The 22,415-nt window shown below is 38.4% G+C and overlaps 1 protein-coding gene across 1 annotated transcript in view; it reads left to right on the top strand.

Moving 5' to 3' along the window:
• The window catches only part of DENND5B (DENN domain containing 5B), a gene marked incomplete at its 5' end in the record, with an annotated part of 139,755 nt that continues 117,340 nt past the window's right edge, over positions 1 to 22,415 (top strand). Inside the window, one exon of the mRNA XM_011363175.2 lies at positions 1 to 94. Within this exon, the coding sequence (XP_011361477.1) occupies positions 1 to 94 (94 nt within the window). The remainder of the gene's footprint in view (positions 95 to 22,415) is intronic.

Below are 22,415 nucleotides of genomic sequence, written 5' to 3'. Positions count from 1 at the left end.
TCGGGCTCCTCCCCGGCCGCCTGCCGCTTCGCGCACTACTTCGTGCTGTGCGGGATCGACGCGGACAGTGGGCTGGAGCCGGACGAGCTGGCGGGTAAGGCCGGCTGCGGCGGCGCGGGACGCAGGGGACGCGCGGGAGGCGGGGTGCGGGCTCAAGACAAAGTCAGCTCCCTGCGGCGCCCGCTTCCCGGCCGGACGGGCGCTCGGGCAGTGATTTAATGACATTGTTATTTATTCCGCGTGCAGGGTGCGCTCCTGAGCCCGCGGGCGACGTGCGGCCCAGGGGCGCCCACCCCGGGCTTTCGCCTCCCAGGCGTGGGGTTATTAATCATGGGCGCGGGGGCAGGGTTGGGGGTGGCCCCGAGGGCACTGCCCCCACCGGCACGCGGGCCCCCTCGCCTGCAGCTGCACGCGGAGGCGGCCAGTGAGTCACCGGGCACGTTGACTCCCCTGCCTCGCTGCGATCCCGTGTATCCCCCGCCCTCACCCCCCCCCACTGCGCCCCGACTGCGAAGTTTCAGCCCCTACACGTGACGCAGCGCACAGGCCCCCTCCGGGAAGGGAGCGTCCGAGACAGCTGGGATGCGGGGCGAGTCCCCACCAAGGCAGTGGTGGCCCTGCGAGGCGAGCGCAGGGCGGGAGGCGAGTTGGACTTCATCCCTGTTCGCGGTCTGCGCCGCCTCCCGCCTCGGGTTCTGCGATGACGGTGGAGTTACCTTTTGGAATCCTGTCGATTTGGCAGTGTACGGAGCTGGCGAGGACCTTTGAACGCTCGGGACCGGCACGACGCTTTATTGACACTGAGGACACTGTTCCCGAGTTTTAGTAGTTAGATATTTACCCCTCTGTTGGGCGCATGCTGTGTTATCGCCTGGGTTTTCCTGGAGGGGCTCTGGTCCCTCCTCTTGACTCATTTGATGGCGCAGTGCAGGGCTGAGCTTGGGAACCAACGCTGGGAAAAGGGGCCGTTTGTTAAAGGATGGTGGGTGGGAGGCGGGTGGTGGGAAGGAGTGCGCAGTGCCGAGAGGAGGCCCGGGAGAAACAACTGATTTCATTTTTCACGCCTGTTTCTTTCTGCCTGCCTTCTTACATCTGAATCTTGAATTTTTTTTTTTTTTTAAATGGGTAAGACAAGAGACATCTACTGCCTGAACTTTATCTGTGTCAGTGTTGAGCAGGTCACTGCCTTTCAGAACAGCTTCCTTTCGACACAACATTCCTTATTGATTGCATCAATGTGTATTTTTCTTTTCTTTTTGGGAGAATAGAGGACTGGGCATAATGTGTTAAATAATAAACAATAGTAAACAAAACTGTTCAGCTTCAAGATACAGTACCCATCAACCTACATCTTCTCTCAGTATCTTTCTAAGTCAGTTTCATAGCAAAACATTTTCAACAAAAACTATAAGTCTTCTTCTTTTGGTTAAAAATTTTTTGAAAAAGAGACATGACTACCAGGGTTTTTTTTTATGTGTAATTAATGTACTGTGTCTTCAACTAAGATTTCATGTACATGTTAAGAATGGCTTTGTTAAGGGATATAAAGTTAGAAAACACTTTCTAACTTTATATAAGTCTGCAGAGGAATTTGGAGAGATTCTTCTTTGGGGATTGGTGAAGGGATTATTTTATTTTCTGGAATTCCTTCTTCCCTAAACATCCTAAAAATTAATGGTACCAAGTCTGTTAGGAGGCTTTCTCAGTGGTGACTGATGAAAGGAGAAAGCCTGTATTTTTTTTCCTTCTCTATCTCAAGTCTCTATGCCTAGTAAAACTAAAACGCCTGTAGAGATGTGGCTTGGGACTCTTTAGGCATAGTGCAGATAGCATTAACAAAATTAAAACAGTAAAAAATTAATTTTTAATGCATTTTTTAGACAAACTGGCTTTTCCTTTTGTAATACTATGTTTGAGTGTGGGTGATTAAGATCTCCTCATAATACTTGACGTTTTGAAGTAACAATTTTGCCTTATATGTTTCAGTATCAACAGATAGTTGAATGACAAAGCAGTCAAAAACCTTTGCCATTTAGCCCCTACTTGCTAGTGTAAACAAATAATGAAAATATATATTTTGCCAGATGCTAATACGTGCTATGAGGAAAAATAAAGCAGGGAAATGAGGCTAGAGTAGTGCCAGCAGAATGGATTAGGTGGTGGGGTTGTGATTTTAAGTAAGATGGTTAGGGGAGCCTTACGGATTAAGTTGACATTTGAACAAGCCCTGAAGGTTTCAGGGAAGTAAGCCATGAGGATGGTCTTGCGGAACAACGTTGCAGGCAGAGGAAACGGCTCGCACAAAGCCCTGAGGTGGGGTAGTGCCTAGTTTGTACAGGTAACAGCAGGGAGACCAGTGTGGTTGGAGCTCAGTGAGGGGGAGGGAGAGTAGTAGATATGACCATAGGGAAATGATAGGGGAGATTCCGTAGGCCCTCATAGACAGTTGTTAAGCTTTTACTTGGAGGTGGGAAGCCACTGGGAAGGTTTTTGAGCAGTGTAATGATGAGATCTGATGTGTTCTCCAAAAGGATCACTGTGGCTGCTGCGTTGACTAGACTATATCCTGTGCAAGGATAGAGGCAGACTAATTAGGAGGTTCTTTTTCACTATTTGAATTGAGAGTGGTTGATGGCTTGGACCAAGGCAGTAGCTATGAAGTGATAAGCTGGATATATTTTGAAGGTAGAGCCAGCGGGACTGGCTGATGAATGGGATATGGTATTCATATTCAAAGAAAGTGATCAAAGGTGACTCCAAGAGTTTCATCCTAAACAATTATAAGCATTTCTAATTATTGCAATTAGAAGACTGGTGGAGAAGCAGGCTAAAGAAGATGAGTTCAGTTTTGGGCATGTTAAATTTCAGATGCCGATTAGACATTCAAATGGAGATATCAAGTAGGCAAGACATCTCTCAGGGCTCTAAATTTATATTTAGATATAAGTGAAAGCCATGAAATTGGGTAACATCATCCAGGAAGTAAGTACAGATAGGAAAGAGAAGAGGCTCAAGGATTGTCTTGAGTCCCAGAAACACTCTAGCGTTCAAAAGATCGTCTTAAGTCCCAGAAACACCTCAGCGTTCAAAGGTAGGGTGGATGAAGAGGAGACATTACCAAGGAGATTAAGAAGTGTGGCCTGTGAGATGAGAGGAAAACAGAAAATGTAGTGTCATGTTTTGAACTCACAGTCTTTTGTCTATTTCCATCGAGCTGCATTTGGGGATCAGGGAAACAAGGCCAGTGAGGTAGGCAAATTAGTCAGAAGATTGTTTCTGTTTTGCTACATTAGCTTCAAAGTTATTAAAAGTTAAGTTTCTATTTTACTTTTCTGGAACTGATCTATTTTTATCACATTGTTTTTTTAGCAAGTTGACGCCTGCCTGTAGAAGGTCTTAATTGACTTCTGTTAAACATAAATTCTACCAGTTGCTTCATAGACTGTTTCTTAATACATGCATGTTCCTAGAATTTATCTCTGCAGGTGGCGGGACATTGAAATCAAGTTAAGGACACAAACCATATGATCTAGCAGCAATTAAATGGACTAAGACCTTATGATAAAGTTAGCAGGACATTACAATGGTTGTTTGAACACTCTTCCCAGTAAAGACCAGCTTTACCAACAATAGAAAAGACTTGTCTCATCTCAAATAGGTCTTCTAACAGGTGGAAATAATTTAAACATATAAATAAATATTTTTCAATGGAGGACCAGGAAATTTTATGGGGAGGTACACACACACACACAGTGTACACACATATACACACATATATGTATGCGTGTCTGTACATATACAGATACACTGGTATTACCCATTGTTCTTTCTCTAGCACATCTTAGCTGTTGTGCTTCTCTCATTCACTGTATATTTTCAATTTACACTTCATAAAAATGTCTTGAATGCTAAAGCAGAAATGCAGCTTTCGAATCAGTTTTTTTATTGTATAAAGAAGGAAAGAGATGTAAGTAGAAATAAGTTATTGGAATTAGTTGATATGAGGGAAAGCAGATGTCATTTTGAAATTTTCTTTTTTGGCTCATTTCTTCTAAGACAGCTGTAGGAATTTACGTGGTTTGATTTACAGCAACAGATCTTTTAGGCAATGGAAAAATGAAGGACGTAATTAGACTTTTATTTAAATAACATAAATATGTAAGTCCCCAAGAGGAAAGAGTCTTTGCCTCTCTCTTTCCTAGTACCTTATACATAGTACATCATGTTTAATAAGTGAATTAATATGAAGTTTACATATGAGTCTACAAATGGTGTGGTGACCAGAATATTCTTAAAGCATTGCCGTGGTAGCCTGGATTCAGTCCTCCTGGTAGACACCGAAGTCTGATGGGTGAGGTTCCTGCCACAGGCATTTGTTTAGCTCTCTTCCTTGATGTCTCTAAGCTATTTATTTTTAGCTTTGATTATCGTGGGTGTGGTTTCCAGAAGAGCTTAGAGACGGTGGAGACCTTGGTCTAAATTCGGATACAAAATTTAGTTGAGACTGATGGACTATCATGCCATGATAGTTATGAAAGGGACCTTAGACACCATTTACATTGAAGAACCAAGGCTGAGAGATGAAGGGTCCTCACAGGGGTCACATTTGATCAGCAGCAGACATCAGACTAGAGCCTGGTTGTTACAGTACACTGTGCTTCACAGTTATTTAATGGACTCTCAGAAAAAAATACGAGCTTTACTTGAGTTCAGCAAGCATTTCAGGCTTGCCCTTATTCCAGACCGAATGTCAGAGTCAAGACTGCTAAAGTATGTCTTTGCAAAATAATGGCCAGGCTTGGGTGGGGTAGGAGTGGCCCTGGCCTTACTATTATTGGTAGTTGTTAGGTTTGTTGATGTCCTCGGCCCACAACAGATTATATTTGGGAGGTCTGGCATGGTAACTAGGGGACTGGGGAAGGAGTAATACAAGAATCAGCCTCCATTCTAATGAGGCCGAAGAAGATTCAAGGTCAGTTGTCATGTATAGTGATAACTTGGTTTTAAAAATCCACTGGAAATGAAACTCTCTATGGTGAAATTGGTCCAATAGTGGGTACAGCTAAACTTCTGTGATAATCCCAGGGCTCAGGGGTCTGCTCCATTTGTTAAGGCAGGACAGACCAGAGAAGATGAGATGGGAAGGGATAGGGAAGAAGGGAGAGGCATAAGTGTCTTTGGGGGAGAAGAAAATTTTTATTCAAGAAAGGGAGAGAAAGGGGATGGGGATAGATAAAGGAGGCTGGAGGAGTACAAGTAATATTTGCTGTTGAGGTGCGAATATATCCTTTTGCTTGTATTTCCACTCCTGGTCATGGACACTCTTGAAAAATAAAAGTAAATGTCTAGAACACAATGCATTATTAGCCATAATTTCCATGACACTCCATATGGAAGAAAACATTTTCCTCTTCTATGATTTATTGGAAGGTAAAGACAGTTACTACATATGGTACTTTAGGAAACAAGTGCCACATCTCCAGATCCTTAACATTTTGGGTTGATAATGACCTAAATTTTGTTTTGGTAAAACATAAAAAGCCACTACATGTTGGATTAATTATGAAATGTTAAATGCTTACAGTGTGCCAGGTTGTGGAGTATATAGGTGACAGTCACCATGTCATAAGAATCTACAATGAAATAGCAATAATAAAATAACTTACATTTATTTAGTACTTTCTTCATGCACTTTGCTAAATGCTTCATAGTTGTTACCTTGTTTAATCCTGATTAACAACCTTAGGAGGTGGCACTGTTTTCTCTATTTTACAGATGAGGAAATGGAGGTGGAGTTTAAGTATTTCACACAGGTTCATGTAAGTGAGAAACCTGGATGGAAAGTCCATTATGATCCATCCATGCCCATAACCACTGCATTTGCTGCCTCCTTGGTAATATACACTATATCATACAGATTGTAACCCTACCAGTATCGGAACCCTACTTGGATAACTGTAATCAAATGAGACTGTCTTTTAATTCTTCTATATAGGAAAGATAATTAAGAGGAAGATTACTAGTCTTTATGACCTTTATGACTTGACCTTGTTTGTCTCTTCTTATGGCCAGGGCTGATAATGTCTCTTGCATGTACTTGTTTATAAAGATAAGATATTACCATATAAATATAAGGCATTGACTACATAAATAAAAACACTTTCAGTTTTTTTAACCTCTTTGCTCTTCTTACTGGGTTTTGTCATCTATCTTTTCTTAGCATAAAGTGTTACTCGTCATTAGATAAGTTTATAATTTTTGAAAGGAAATGTATAGTTGCTTGTGAAACCATGGCTGTCAGGGCAATGAGACAGTAGTTCAAACTGACACACAGTTAGAAGCCGAGATTCCAGCCCTGGCCTGTCTCTTAGGACAGCTCTGGGCCTCAGTGTTTTCATTTGTCTGGAGAGGGTTAACTCAGATGGCCGATTTCCCAACATACCACCCCTCTCTTCCAGGGGCCTGAAATTGTTTTCAAGTAAAAAAATCTAAATGCATCAGTTAAAAAAAATTAATCCTAAATGACATAAAACATGAAGACTAATATATTTCACATACACCACATGAAGACCGACCGAGTAATTACAATTTCTGCCACAAGGAAAGGGGAAAATCAATCCGTACATTTTTCTTTACAGGAAAGGTGCAGTTTTTAACAAGCTTTTGAAATCAGTTCATGGACTCTTAGTTATTACTACCTACATGGATTCTTAGAGATCCAGGGACCTTTGTTTGAAATTACCATATTAGATAATCTCTAGAAGTCTGTATTCTAGAATTTTGGATGATGTTGCCAGTTATCCACAAAATAGCCGATGGGAACTTAGAATAATTTTATTCCACTTTAACTTTTTCAGTATCTTTTTTTTGTATTCAGATTAAGATTCAGACTCTTTACGCTGTATCTTAATTTGTTCAGGCTGCCATCCATAGATAGACTGGGAGGGCGGCTTATAAACAACAGAAATTTATTTCTCATAGTTCTGGGGTTTAGGAAATCCAAAATCAGGGTGAGGGCAGATTGGGTGTCTGGGAAAGAGCCCTCTTCCTGGTTCATAGTTTTACATGGAAGGAATGTACAGGCAAAAATCTCATTTATGAGGGCTCCACCCTTAGGACTTAAGCAAGCACCTCCCAAAGGATCAACCTCCACATACCATCACATCGGGCATTTAAATTTCATCGTATGAATTTGGTGGGGGGACACAAATATTCAGTCTATCAGCCCTGGTTTACAAAGCTTTTTATGAGCTGCTCTCTACCTACCTTTGCTTCCTGCTCTGACTGGATCACTCTTTTTAACTATATTGGATTTCTTGTAGGTCCTTAAACAAAGCAAGCTGCTTCTTGTCTCATGGCCTGTTCATCTTCTATTCTCTTGCTGGAATCCTCTTCCTCTAGACCAGCATTGTCTGATATAAAATGTGAGACACGTTTGTAATTTTAAATGTTCTAGTATCCACATTTAAAAATTAAAAAACAGGTGATATTAATTTTAATGATATTTAATTTATGCATCTAGGATATTATCTCAACATACAATCAACAAAAATTATTCATGAGATACTTAACATTTTTTTGTTACAAAATCTTCAAAATCCAGTGTGTATTTAACACAGCATATCTCAGTTTGGACTAGCCACCTTTCAAGTGTTCAGTGGCCACGTGTGACTAAGTGAGTGGCTACCCACCCTGTTGGACAGTGCAGCCCTACATCTTTGCAAGAAAGACTTCTTCCCAGCCTTCAGGTCTTTGCACACCTGTTACCTCTTCAGAGTGGCCTTGCCAGACCATCCTGTGTAAAATAGTGTCCTTCTTCCTTCTGCCTGCCTCATTCTTGCCAGCCACCCTGCTTCATTTTCCTCATAGCACTTATCCTGACAACATATTGTAGATGCATTTCTTTCACTTTTAAAAGTCCATCTTCCTCAATAGACTGTTGGCTCCTAAAGGGCAGGATCTTTGTCTCTTGTTTATTATTTTACTACCCCCAGTGACCAGAATAATGCCTGGCTCATAATAGGGGCTCAGATTGTTTGCTTAAATGAATGAGATAATTTGAGATGGACAGAAATATAACATCCTTTTATTACTGACAAGGGTTAGTACATTTGATTTATGCATGGATTTTTAACCTCTAAAATAGAAGGTAGAGTTTTTTTTGTTTTTTTTTTTTTTAATGAGAAGCTTGAGATTGATGGAAAAGCAAGAGTGTAGATGAATGATTAGTTTTTTAAAAAGGTATATATCATCTTTGTGGTGAGCTACTAAAATTACTTCTGTCTATAATATATATTAGCCTATTCCTCCCCTTTGAAATAAATTGTAATAAGTAAAATGAATAACCTTTTTTTTTCCTTTACCAGCTTTATGCAAGCAAGCATGCATGTAAGGCTTTGACTTTTAAGCAAATAACATGTTTTATTTATTTATAAACTAACGCCAAGTGATGAGCACATAAATGGTGGGCAGTGTTTGTGAAATTTCAGAAAGTGGTTGTGTTAAAGAGCACTTGTAGCATCAGTTGTGGTTTTAGTGGAGTATTTTAGGGAAATTGGACTCATAGTTTCCTTCTTCATGGGCATCCACATCAATTTGGGGCATGATAAGCCAGGATAGTTCTCTTTTCTTCTATAAAGTTCAGTTGTTCGTTTATATTTTTCCATTAATATTTTGTCTTTATTGAACCTTGTATAATGTTCTGTTCTGCCTAAGGCTTGACTTTTTAAGATGTCCCCATATAATGACCTTTTAGGCAGAGATTCCAAAAATTTTTAGTATGAGATTGTCTTTTTCATATTACTTTTCAAACAAAATGCAAAGGTGGTTGGCTGAGTGTAAGGAGGTAAGAACTAAGAATTCTAGGAATAAAAGTGGAAGTATTTTACATACGCTGCTGAGACAACACATCATGAGAATTGAAGAACATGAAACAATTGCTTTCTCAGACATCCTTTCCCAAGAATCCATGGCATTTATTATATTCTGAATTAAATATTATAAATATTTGAATTAACATGGACTTCTTGAGTTAATACTTTTTCTTCTGTAAATTGGTATATATAACTGGCACAGAAAACTATTTTTGAAATAATACTTTCTTTAAATGACTTTAAAATGTATATGCTGGTACTCTTAAGTTAGAAGTAGCTCCAAGAAATCATCTTTATATGATGAAGCTATGAAAGTAGCTAACACTTATTGGGTCGTGAATTGTGATTGGTGATTTGTAAACATCTTTAATCCTCACAATAATAACTTGAAGGTATTATTTTCCTCATTTTACAAATGAGGATGCTGAGGTTCAAAGAGATGTTGCACAGACTCGCAGACAGAAAGAGCCAGAGCTGGGTTTGCATTCCAGGCTGTCTGGCTCCAAGGTAGCGCTTATCCACTCTGCCCTGCTGCCTCTCCAAGTCCTCCAGACCAGCTGTCCTCCACTGCGGGGTGGTGACACATTAGTAGGCCTGCCATTTGTGAGCTAAGTCACAAGTAATTATTAACAGTAGTTGAAATACCGAGGTACAAATGATACACATCTTTAAATAAGTGGAACGGTTTCAAGGTATTCCCTCCAATGGTGTCACCTTCACTCAGTTCTGTTCCTATGTGGTTTTATAGGATGGAAGAGAAAGAGGCGGCGTTATATGCACCACACCAGTAACTGTGGATTGCCCATTCGTAGTGAGAAATCTGTCTTGTTAAAGCTACTCCTAAGCTACTGTTACTGACGAGTTGTGAATAGTTTTCACACATTCATATTCTCTTAGGAATAACACTGCTAAAGTAGTGTATATGCTTCCCTTCCCTGTAGATTGTTTCTAAAAATTTGTTCATAATCTGAGGACATACATGAGAGCATGTTTTTCAACACTTTGGCTGATCTGGACTGCTTCTAGATACTTTCCTCAATTGTAAAATGTGACAGTGTCTTGGAAAGAGCTTTTAAGTTATAACATGCAGTAAGAATATGAGGAAGAATTTTAGAGTTGTAAAATCTTTCAAGATAACCATGCTGTGAAGGATGAGCATGCTCTGAATCCTTAGGTACATTGTGGACCTCCAGATTTTAAACTGTGAAACCCAGTTTAAAGATATTTTTAAGCAGTCTCTTTTCTAGATCTCTGAGGCCTTCTGATGTAAGTCCACTTGTTGTGGGTAATCTTTCCTGCTCAAGTCTGGAGAATCCAGGTTTCTACTCTGAAGACCGTGTTTTCTTGCCCCTACCAGTCTTCCTCTTTCCTAGTACATCACACTCTTACTGTCATTTATGTAACACAGGAAATTATTCTATAGTTTGAAGAAACATTAGTAGAGAAGTGATATTTAAATTACGTTTCTGATAGTCATTTCCACAGTACAGCTTGGCACAAGTGTGCTCAGACCAGGCTTCTGTACTTCTTTTTCCTAGTTCCTTTTTCAAAGATCACCCCTATTTTCATGTTAGTCTTCATGAAGCCACCTCCTTTTTCCTCATTTGGTTGTCTCTGTTTTATAAAAACCTACAGAAGAAGAAATATTCTTTTGGCCAACATTTCCAATGTCATTAAAATCTCATAGTGAAGAAAAATTTCTCACGTCTAATGGAATCCTCCTCCACTTACCTTCATCCCCAGCAGAAACTGGGAAGAGTTTATGTGCCGCAGCTCTTCAGGTTTCCTGCTTTCTGTTCCTAATGTCCCTTCAGTTTCCATCCTTTTCCTTCTCTCATGGTTCTTTGAGAAAACAGGGACATTCTGCTAGGTAAACAGTATTCTTTCTATACATTAAGTTTATTTCATTCCCCCACCCCCACCCCGTAGATGGGAACTGAAATAGCAAGGAGGGATCGTTTTCCCCTAGCAGATGAGACATGAGTTGTTTTGAGGTGGAGTGAGCATCTCCTACTCTTGTACAGTTTCCTGCCGTGAATGCCCTCCCTGTCATAAGAATCAGTTTCCTGCTATGAATGTCCTCCCTGTCATAAGAATCAGCACCAATGTATCAACTGGAATTCTGTAAGGATGAGATTGACTTTCGTAAGAATAGCGTGAGCAGTAGGAATTTAGGGCTGGTTTATAGGCATAAAGCTTACGGATGATTTACTTCCAGGACCATAGTGTTTTGTTTCATTTTCTAGGTTAATTTCTCGTCAGTTGAAGGAAATTTAAGTGGCTGGGGTAACAAGATAACAGATTGTTTAAAAATGTTTCCCATCTCCTGTCTCAAGTGTATTCTTTTTCTTAATAAATAAACTCATCTGGATTTCAGAATATTCTGGCTCAGCTCCAGGGAACTGAGCTTTCGTACTTGACTTCATTTGCTTTGTGCCATTGTTCACAAGAACAGTGACTGTGATTTCACAGTTTATTAAAACATAAGCATTGGTACCATTGAGATGATTATGCCAAAACAGGTTATTTTATTTAGTTGTTCTCACTCCTGTCTGGCAGTGCTTATTTTTCCACCGGCAGCCCTGGCTATGGTTTGATTTTAAATAAATAGATGAAAGCTGTGTGTGCTCGAATGCAAAATCTTATGTATTCCTCATAGTGAAGGACCATTAGGCCTCATTTACTGTGAACCTCTTGTCAACCTCTTTTGTCCCTGGTGGAAGGGACTAGTGGAGAAGAGCGTTCAGGTGCGGGTGTATGGAAGGTGGAAGGTGGCGGAAAAAAAAAAAAAATTAAAAGCACATCTCTTATTTCAGAGTCCTTTTATACCGATCTCGTTGATCTCTTTCTCACCCTTTCTTCTACTTGGAAAACAACATTTTATGGTTAGAGTGTGAGAAATGGGACAGAGACATCCAGACCAATGCCCAGACCCTGGAGACCCCACAGATTTACCTGTCCCCTGGAGGGGTCATTGTCTCCTGCACAAATGTCGTGCCTTCTGAAAGTTTAACAAGAATCACACTCACTCTTCCCTGGAATGAAATCTGCTCCAAGCAGAAGTAAAAATTTAGCTTTTTCTGAATGTGGCTATAAGGCCAAGAAGTAGACAAAATTTGTTGAATCATTAAGGGGCACAGGCCTTGATAAGAAACGTCTGTTGACATGTATGCACATTTAGTATTTATTTCTGTGCCCCATTGAATTCTTGAATAGATCAGTCTATTCTGTTGAAAGTCAGTCTTTGAGGGACAGCTGAAGCATTGGTGTATGTGTGAGAGAGGGCGATTGGCGGTCCCTGCCGCGCCCCTCCCACCCCCCACATGTAGGGAAAAGAAAGAAGTAATTTCTTAAATACCTTGCTCTTAAAAATAAATTCTTTTGTAAAATTCAGATTTGCTTTGGGCCTTAAAGGAGAGTGTAAATGGTTGTATTATTTTAGTAATCACAACTGAATACTTTTTGAATGTCTTCTGAAATAATGAGATATAGTCTCCTCTCAAGTGTGGGAACTATTTTGTGCCCTGTTCCCCTGTTCCCCGACCTCTACCTTTTGACCCTGCTGCTTTGTGATGAGATTATGGGCCTTTGAGTTTTTCTCCAGTCTGCCCAGGTTTCCTTACACAGCAACATAAAGCTTTAAGCTTCCTTGAAAGACGTTCTTAGAATTGAGGATAACATTCAGATTTAATGCGGGCATGAGTTTTATAAATTTTTTTCTTTGAAAAGTTTGTCTATATATTTTCTAATAAGAACTTTCTAGTTTTTGTGGGTGTGTATATGACTATGTTCTTCCTTTGGTGTAAAACATTATAAAGTAATGTTGCTTATTTAGGGAGAGGCTAAAAATTAGAAGTTTCCAGTATGAGGGAACCCAAGAGAGACCCACCTAAACAGTTGCCTTTTTAGGTATGAGAAGTGAAAATTTAGATTCAGGGGCTGTCATTCAAGAGCAACAAATTGAATATTTTCAGAAAGAATCAATGCTTTAATATGCTTATCTTATAGACACTTTTTAAGATACCTTATCAGATGCCTAAAATAGAGTAGAAAGAGAATCAGGGACAGACAAAAGGAAATAAACTCATCTATGTTTGCTACTTGTTAGTAGTTCATAAAAGAGAATTTTTTTTTTTTTTTTTTGGAGAAGGTAAAATTAGTGTCTGAATAAAGGTTTTGGGGTTAGCTATGCATTTTATTATTGTTTTGCACACTATTATCAAGTTTATTCAGAAAACTAAGCATTTGCTCTATTTCAGACATTATAGTAGAACTTTCTGAGGAATGTCTGTTTTATGAACTGTCAGAGAGTTTTTAATAATGAAGCTTTAGGGCTCTGGTTTACATGGCACTTTCCTGCTACTGAATATTCCACCGGGAGTGAGGATAAATAAAATAATCGGTTTGAAATAATAAGAGTCAGTGACCGCTTTTAAAAAAATTATGGCTTTTACATTATAAAAGTAATACATGCTGAGTTTAAAAACTGGACAGTACAGGATTGCATTAAAGAAAATAATCATCTGTTATCCCAAAGAGGTGGAATTTAAAATGAAAATAGAAGTTCTGATTTCTGGTCACTAATTAAAAGCCAGAATGACAATTTTACTGAGGTATTGTGGTTAAAGGAGCTGAGCAACAACCCAAGAAACGCAATACGATTTTTTTTCCCAAGTCTTTGCCACTGATTTAGTATATGATATCTGTAAAGATCTCTGCAATTGTTGATTGAAAGAGTGAATGAATAAATAAAATGGAGTTGTCAACCTCAGGTGTTTACTTTGAGTGATAAAAATTAAATCATTAGTGCTTGCAACACTTTTTTTTTTTTAACCAAAATCTTCACTATCTGTAATTAAAGTGAAATGGGAAAAGAAAGAGTAGCTTTGACTCTCTGGAGTTTAAAGCTAAAATAATCTGTTTAAACATTTTTTTTTTTCCAATTACAGGAAAGAGGAAAGCACTGGTGACAAATGAGATAGGAAGATAGGAAAGAGAAACTCGTAAGCAAAAGAGGCAGTTCAGTGACAAATAAGATGAAGTCTTGATCCCTGACTTACTGGGAATCTGATTTACTCATAATCAGTAGTAGCAGAAGGGAAATACATTTAGACGGTGTAAGAAACCCCTGATGGAAAATCTGGTTGTATACCTTCAGGTTGTTGAGAGAAAGTAATATCTTAGGGAGGCTGAATCTAGAAGCCACAGCAGATCAGACACTTGTCCCTGACAGCTCCCTTCCTGTCTCCTATGTAAGGGTCGTGCAAGCATTTCATGATCAGAGCTGTCACTGGCTGTCGAGAATGCAGAGAATGTCTGATGTTTCCCTTTCCATGTAGCAGAATAATAAGAACAGGGACAGTCTTTTAATTGTCTTGATCCATTTTGGCTGTTGGTGCTTTTAGATTCCTTCTGTAAATGACTTTTCTCCTAAAACACACTTATCATGAGTTTCATATGTTTAAACCAACCAACCAACCAACCAACCAACCAACCAACCAACCAACCAAAGATCTTAAGATACCAAAGAAATCTTTGTCATAGTAATTGGAAAAACTTATACAAGGACAGATGTGCTTCTCTCATTTTCTTTAAATGTATTACTTTACTGACATGAATATGACTTTTATTAGTAATGACAGTGCATTCTAAAAAAATTTTTTTGAGTAAACAAAACTCCCCCCCCCCAAATTTTTTTTCAAAAAAGAATTCTAGTTCTTATCTGGAGAAATATTATTTGCATTTTGTTTCTGTTTAGTTATTTTTTAGGATGGGCTGAATTGAAGCGAATTTTAGTTGCTTTAAGTACTGTGACTGGCATTGGTTATTTAAAAAGTTTTTGGAGACTACTATGACACAGTCAAAAAGAAAATAAAAGGGCAACCATGGGGAAAGGGCGTTTATTTATGGCTAGATCTTTGTTTCCACTTTTGTTTCTAGAACTAGATGTATATGTTACACATTTAAAAGATTTATGTAGACTTGTCTGCTTTAAACATTTGATAGAGTGGGAGATGAGTTGGGAAGAGAAGTTGAACCTAGCTTTTGGAGGATTTTTCTATCAGAATAGATCAAAGAGGTCCTAAGAAATAAAGGCATTTGGCTGGTTCACATCACAGCATTTGTGTGTGTGTGTGTGTGTGTGTGTGTGTGTGTGTGTGTGTGTGTGCGCGCGCGCGCGCGCGCGCACGTGCAGTGTTCAGGTATTATTTGAACAGAGCTCTAACTCCATTTCACTGCAGTTCTTTATGCTCTATCCCCAGCATTGACTCCTCTTCGTGTAACTTCATGTTAACGAAGTGGTGGTAGTAGTTCAGGCTTCACATTTGCACATCACACCTTGCCTAGAAGAGATTTAACTTTCCTCATCCACTCCCCACTCATGTCATGAAACAAAAATCTGAAGTTTTGTTATGATTAGACCACTTTAGGTCACACTTCCTTGGGGCCCATCCTTGAACCCTTAGTGCTGCAAGGGAGATGGGATTAAACTGACTGTTTAGAGACCAATTTGTGATTGAAAAAAAACTACAGGACTGCTTCACAGTGGAAAGGGTATGGGAGTGGCTGCTGGGAAGCAACTCAACTGAAGGCTAGGCTATGAAGAGGACCCCTTGAAAGACAGAAAAGAACCCCTCATAGCTTCTGAACAAGGGAATGGCATGCTCACAGCTATGCTTTAGGACTATCACTCCGGATGAGGGGTATAGAATGGAAAGAAACTAAAAATGGGGAAACCAATTAGGAGATTGTTCTGTAAAACAAACTAGAGAGGAAAGCCTGAATTAGATTAGTGGCAGTGGGAGTAAAGATGGATCTGAAAGGTAGAATAGACATTAGATGAATTGACAGCTTTTATGTATGTGAGGTTAATGGGGAGATGAGATATACGTGACTGAGATTATGGATATGATAGTGACATTAACGGAAGGAAGGAACACTGGAGGAAATAAGTTTCAGAGGATGGCTAGTTAGGTTAATTTTGAATTTGTGCTGGTGATGGTGCTAGTATGACTATTTTCTGTTATAGCAGGAAGGATTAAGATCACTTTCTCCACATATTATGATAGTAGTGATTGACTATGTTAAAGGATATATGTGCAAGCTGGTGGGAGAGCTAGAACTTGAATTCAGGGCTTCAGATCCAAAATTCTATGTTCTTTCCATAATGTCACACTTACCTCTATTTATAGACATAACTCATGCTAGAGAACATTAGCTATTATCTTGATGCATTCTCTCTTTCCCTTTCCCCTCCCTCCTTCCTTCTTTCCTCTCTCTTTTGAGGGGTAAAAGCTGAGACTTTTTTTGAGGTGGGATAATTTGTTGGGCATTAATCACTAAATAATTTACCTTTTTCTGCACTGCTTCAGTTTGTAGTTAAAATGCACAGTTGTTTTTGTGGCAGGCTTTCGTGGTGCATTGCAAATGCATCTGTGTTCTTCAGCTATGAGGCAGTGAACCAGCCATATGCTCTTTAACATTTTGGAGTTTGTACAGCAGACAGATAACCAGTTTGAATGTCTGCTGGTGCTTGCACTGGGGTTCTAGGCTTTCACACCTAGAATGTTCATGTCATCTGGTACTACTCTAGAACTATGTTTACCAACCGGCTGACAGTGCATGTATAGGGCTTACTGTAGAGCCTGGCTGGATGTAATTGCTCAGTAAACATTAGCTATATCCTCATTAACATAATTGATTAGATTATGCCTTAGACACTGACTTAATTCCGGAATTCTCTTTAGATGTTTAAAGACACTTTTTTGGGTTATGTCATTTTTTACTGATGGCTAATTTTTTAAAATAGATAACATATTGATGTGGTATCATGTTCAGAAGGTACAAAAAGGTTATGTTAAAAATATGTCTTATCTCTTCCCCCAGGCATCCATTTCCTTTCCCCAGACACAACCGTAGTTATCCCTTTCTTGTGCATTCCAGAGGTGTTCGCTGTGTTTCATGACATATTTCTCATTACTCTTATGATCTTACCTTTGAACTTTGATTTATTCCTTTTACTTATGTTATTGCCCTTCTACCTCACTTTACTTAGTAATGTCGATATTAACGGTATTGCTCACATTGTATTTTTTATTGTTTACCGCAGGTCAGGTACAGTCTTTAGTTTGCAGTTGACTGTCATGTTCAAAGGTGCCTGACTGCATTGCTAGTGGCAGAAGTAAGACCAGGAGGAAGGTTCTTTTGGGTCCCAATTCTGGCCCCTTTCACTACAGGGGAACTTAATCATTCTCATGTGTAACAGAGCCCACCTTTTTTTTTCCTCTTTAAAAAATTTTTTTAAATTTGTTTATTTTTTATTTTTATGGTGACATTGGTTAATGAAATCCAATAAATTTAAGCTGTACACTTTAACAGTAAGGCATATATATTTACATTGTGTGTTCACCTCCCATAGTTAGATTTCTTTCTGTCACCACATATTTGATCCCCTTTACTCTGTCTACCTTCCCTCCCTACACCCTCTACCCTTTGGTAACCCTAGTCCATTGTCCATGTCTATGAGTCTCTGTTTATTTGTCCTGTTCATTTGTTGCTTTTACGTTTATATCCCACATATAAGTGATATCATGTTGTTTTCCACTTTTTCTGTCTGGCTTATTTCACTTAGCATGATTATCTCAAGGTCCATCCATGTTGTAACAAATGGCAGTATTTCATCTCTTCTTATGGCTGAGTAATATTCCATTGTATATATTTACCACAGCTTCTTTATCTAATCATCTATCGTAGGACACTTCAGTTGCTTCCATGTCCTGGCCACTGTGAATAATGCTGCTATGAACATCAGTGTGCAAATATCTTTTCAGATGTGGGTTTTCAAGTCTTTGAGGTAAATCCCCAGTAGAGGGATTGTGGGATTATATGGTAGATCAATTCTTAGTTTTTTGAGGAAACTCCATACTGTTTTCCATAGTGGCTGTACCAATTTGCAGTCCCACCAGCAGTGTGTGAAGGTTGCTTTTTCTCTGCATCCTCTCCAACATTTGTTATTACTTGTTTTGTTGATTATAGCTATTCTAATAGATGTGAGATGGTATCTCATTGTGGTTTTGATTCGGAGCCCACCTTTTTAATTCATTGGAAAGCAGGGCACTTATAAAAGAACAGTAATAAACCCATTATATGTCAACTTAAATCACATTCTGAATGAAAACAGGACCAACTTTGGGCCTTTGTACACATGAGAATTGCAAAGTTTGTTGGTTGCCTGTCTGTTTTAGGAATAGATTATCTGCATGTGATTGACCACAGGCACTCTCATAATCAAGACATCTAAGTTGGTCAAGAGGGCTCAACAGATATAATCCTTTCTTTTAATAGGTAGTTGAAAATCATCCACAATCTTTTAATAGATAGTTGAAAATCATGTATAAAAGCTTTATTTAAAAAAAAAAAACTTTATTATCTAAAGAAAATACAGAACACATGTTTAGTTTAATTAACCCTTTTCTTTGGTAAGATACAGTTCTACAAATTATGTGATATCACCTTGACTTTATGGAGTGTTACTATGCCAAGTGGAAGTTTTGATGGATTATGGTGGAGGGTAGGAAATTATCCAGTGTAGAGTATGGTTTGTTTTGTGTAATTAGGAAATAAAAAGACTTCTTTGAGATGGCAAATTTCAAATATACACAAAAGTAGAGAGAATAGCATAGTGAGCCTTCATGTGCCCATCAACTAATTATCAATTCACTGCCAGTATTATTTCATCTTCACCTTACTCCTACCTATCACTACAGAATTATTTTGAAACAAATTCCAGATTTTATGTTATTTCATTCATAATGTTTTAGAATGTGTCTCTAAAAATAAGGATTCTTTTAGGAACACTTTAAAAAAATGAGTTTTAATTTTCTATTTAATTTTCGATCCTGGGTACAATCAATTTATGTATCGAATAAACAATGTGAAACGTCTTAGTCTTATTAACCAAATAATTAAGTCAAGAAGTAAATCTTACATTTGCTTTTAACATTTTTAAAGTTATATTGATATAGATTTTGAGAAGTAACTAATTGTTAAAAGCATCAGTATTATTCCAACTTGGATATTTAGAAATCTTAGAAGGCTCTTTTAATTCCATTGTTATATACAAGCTTGTCATTAGGGCTGCTTCATTGTATTTATTATTGCTGTAGAACAAATTATCTTAAAACATAATGCTCAAAACAAGCATTTATTATCTTGCATACTTTTCAAGGGTTGGGAATCCAGGAACAGCTTTGATGAGTGGTTCTGGCTCAGTCTGTTTCATAAGGTTGCAGTCAAGTTGTTAGCAGGTGCTGCAGTCATCTCAGGGCCTGGCCCAACTGTAGCTGAAGAATTCGCTTCTAAACTCACTTGTGTGTTTGTGCAGGCCTCTGTTCCTCAGCATGTGGGCTTCTCCACAGGACGCCTATATGTCCTAATGATATGGCTGCTGACTTCTCTCAGAGCAAGTGATAGGGGTGGGGAGGTCATGATGGAAACAGTAATTTTTTATAATCTAACCTCAGAAATGGCATGCCATCATTTCTGCCTTATGATGCCATTGGTCACACAGACCAACTCTGGTTCACTGTGAGAAGGAGGCTGTGAAGACCAGGAGGCAGGGATCCTTGAGAGCCATCTTGGAGGCTGGCTACCACACTGACTTTGGCAATGTTAAAACTTTTAAACTGATTTAGGATTTATAATCTTCAGCAACCATTTTAAATAGAGTACACCAAAGCTGTAGTAATGTGCAGGATTGCGATACCGTCTGTGTTTGGGAGAAATAATGCAGATGACTATTTTAGAGAAGCAGTGTTGCAGAGTTTGAGTGCAGGCTCTGAAGCCAGTCTGCTTTGGGCAAGTTACTTAAATTCTCTTTACCTGATAATAATAGTACTCTTAACTCCTTGAGATTTGCTGGTCAGATGCTTAGAACAGTGCCTGGCACATAGTAGACACTCAAATGTTAAGTTTTTATTATTGTTAAAAGAACTTGAGAATACAAGTTAACTCAGCTGCTTTCGTACATGGAATATAGGGTAGCATGTTGAGGTAGCATATCAGAATGAACACTGAAGTGGAGAGTGGAGAGGTAGGCAGGGACCAGTGTGCTGTGGGAAGGATGAGCCTTCACCTCTGATGGCTAAGCAGAGTTGATTTGTATTTATGCTGTTGCTAAACCTTGACAGTGTTTATTTGAAACTTTGTTTAAAAAAGAGTGGTTTGGTTTTTGTAGCACTTCTTCATTTTTGTTTCAATAATAACACCTGGTTTCAGCCTCAGCAGTATAGGGCATACAGGCGTTCTTTTCTTTAAAAAAATTTTTTTCATTATACCCCCACTTTGGAAGAGAAGTGATGGTGGTATTTATTGCTCTTTAAAAAAGAAAAGGAAAATGAAAAATAAAATGAAAAGGATGACAGTGGAAGGGAACTGAAAAGTGCTTGATAATTTATGTAAGGAAGCATTTGGCTTTGGTCAGAAATTTAGTTGTTAGCCAGCTGCAAGCCAACCCATCTGGCACACTTTTTCATTATTCTTCTGAAATATTTATGGGCTCCAACAGTCCCTGCCTTGTTTCCATTAGATCCTCACATATTCTGATCTTCTGGTAGCCAATCTGGAGTTGTTTTATTTTCTTGTTGCTGTGGATATAATCAATATAGAATAGGCACTTGAGAAAAAGTTTGTATATACTCAGAGATTCTCTTGCAAAATAAGGTGTGGGGCAGATTAATGTAGGATTTAAGAGCACACAATGGCTAAAGTAATCATTACAGTTCATCATGCTTTAAAAAGCATCTATAATTCTTAAACATATTTGAATTATGAATTTCCTCTGATCGTTAAGCAGTCCCCATCATTTTCATTAAAGACATTTTACTTTTGATTTAGAGAACATAAGATGAGCAAACTTAAAACATTTTATTTATAAAAGATATTTACTAGTTTCTTAATAATTTCCCAGAGATCTTTTGAAATCATTTAGGATGTAAATCAAAGGAGATCATACGTAATCCTTTTATATTTTAAAATAAACTTTTGCTTTAGATCATAGACACTAGGATTATTATTTAGCATTCAAAAATACAAGTTCTGAAAATTGGTCTTATAAATTCCTCTCAAAGCTCATGAGATGGCTTTTTTACTGAATAGTAACTTGAGATTCACCTGGTTTTTCCTACTTTTTTAAGAAGAAACTTTGCCATTATTGAGAATATCTTCAGTGTTCAAATCTGATTTTCTTCCATTAGCTCTGTTTTACATAGGTAAGAGAACCTTCATTTATTTTTTTTAAAGGAGATTGGCAGTTTGCTGAGATTTTACCTAGTTGAGTGATGGATTAAGATTTTAAAAATAAAGTAGAGTCAGTCTTTTCATTTTTGTAGGTTTACATTGTGACAGCAGTGTTGAAAAACAGAGGATGTTTGTGTCACAAATTTGTATGATACGGATTTTAATGTTTAAGTCTCATCTTCCTTTGGTTTCTCTTCTTTTGGCTTTAGCTCCTTTGTTCTGGTTTGAAAGATGAAGAAACATAATGGCTTTATTGGGGTCAGTGCTTCCCAGAAACCTAGCTGACTTTAATGGTCAATAGGACCCATTTGCCACCATTTAAACAAAGGATTTGAAGGCCTTGCAGGCTACCCATCTGTCTTAGGAAGCTTTGTGTGGCTAATGTGCAAAAAGAAGTTTCACTTAGAGGCAGAAGGAAGCCCTTTCTAAGACATAAGTATTTGGAATTTGTAAAGTTTCTAGGTAAATACTTAAAGTGATATTTAGTTTTGTGCTGTCACAAGTTACATATCACCTGATTTTGTTTCTCTGTGTTAGGAAGAGGTGAGTTGGACAGAATTAGAAGTCTTGTTGCTAAAGTAATTAAATTGAAGTTCCTACAGAGCAGATTTTTTTAGAGTAGAAAAAAAGCTGAAAATTAGTTATTTCTGTGTATTATTTTCATTTATTTTATTTTTCTTATAAAATTGCTATGATTACCTAGATCAAAGACAACTATAAGCCATTTATTTGTTTAAAATTAAATTTGTCCTTTAGGGAGTAATTCTGTAGTACAGAATGTGTGCACTCTTTACCTGTGGGTACTTAATTTGCCGTTTTTATTTGTCAGGTAGACCTTCAGGCACGAAGGAGGCAGGGCTGGCTGCATCTATTAACATTATTTCTAAGTATATCTTCCTGCCCTCTAGACTTGAAGCTACTTGAGGGAAGCCATTTAGCATAGTGGTTAAGAGCGTGGGTTCTGGAGTGTAAAGTGCCTAAGGTGAAATCTGCCACTTGCTAGTTTTGCTTCTTAAACTTTCTAAGCGTTAGTTTATCATCTCCAAAGAAGGGACATATTTAACTCATAAAGTTGCTGGGTTGATAAACGAGGTAATATACAGTACTGGGGTACATAGGAAACAATAAATATAACCCGTTGTTTACTTTTATAACCCCTCAGCATGTAATAGATGCTCATGGCACATTTATTGAATGGGAAAACTTCAAGAACGTGTAGCCATTGTCAATATAATTGATAAATAC

This window comes from Pteropus vampyrus, unplaced genomic scaffold, assembly GCF_000151845.1.
Source record: "Pteropus vampyrus isolate Shadow unplaced genomic scaffold, Pvam_2.0 Scaffold82, whole genome shotgun sequence".
Classification (NCBI taxonomy): Eukaryota; Metazoa; Chordata; class Mammalia; order Chiroptera; family Pteropodidae; genus Pteropus; species Pteropus vampyrus.
This window is presented reverse-complemented; position numbering and strand designations above follow the sequence as displayed.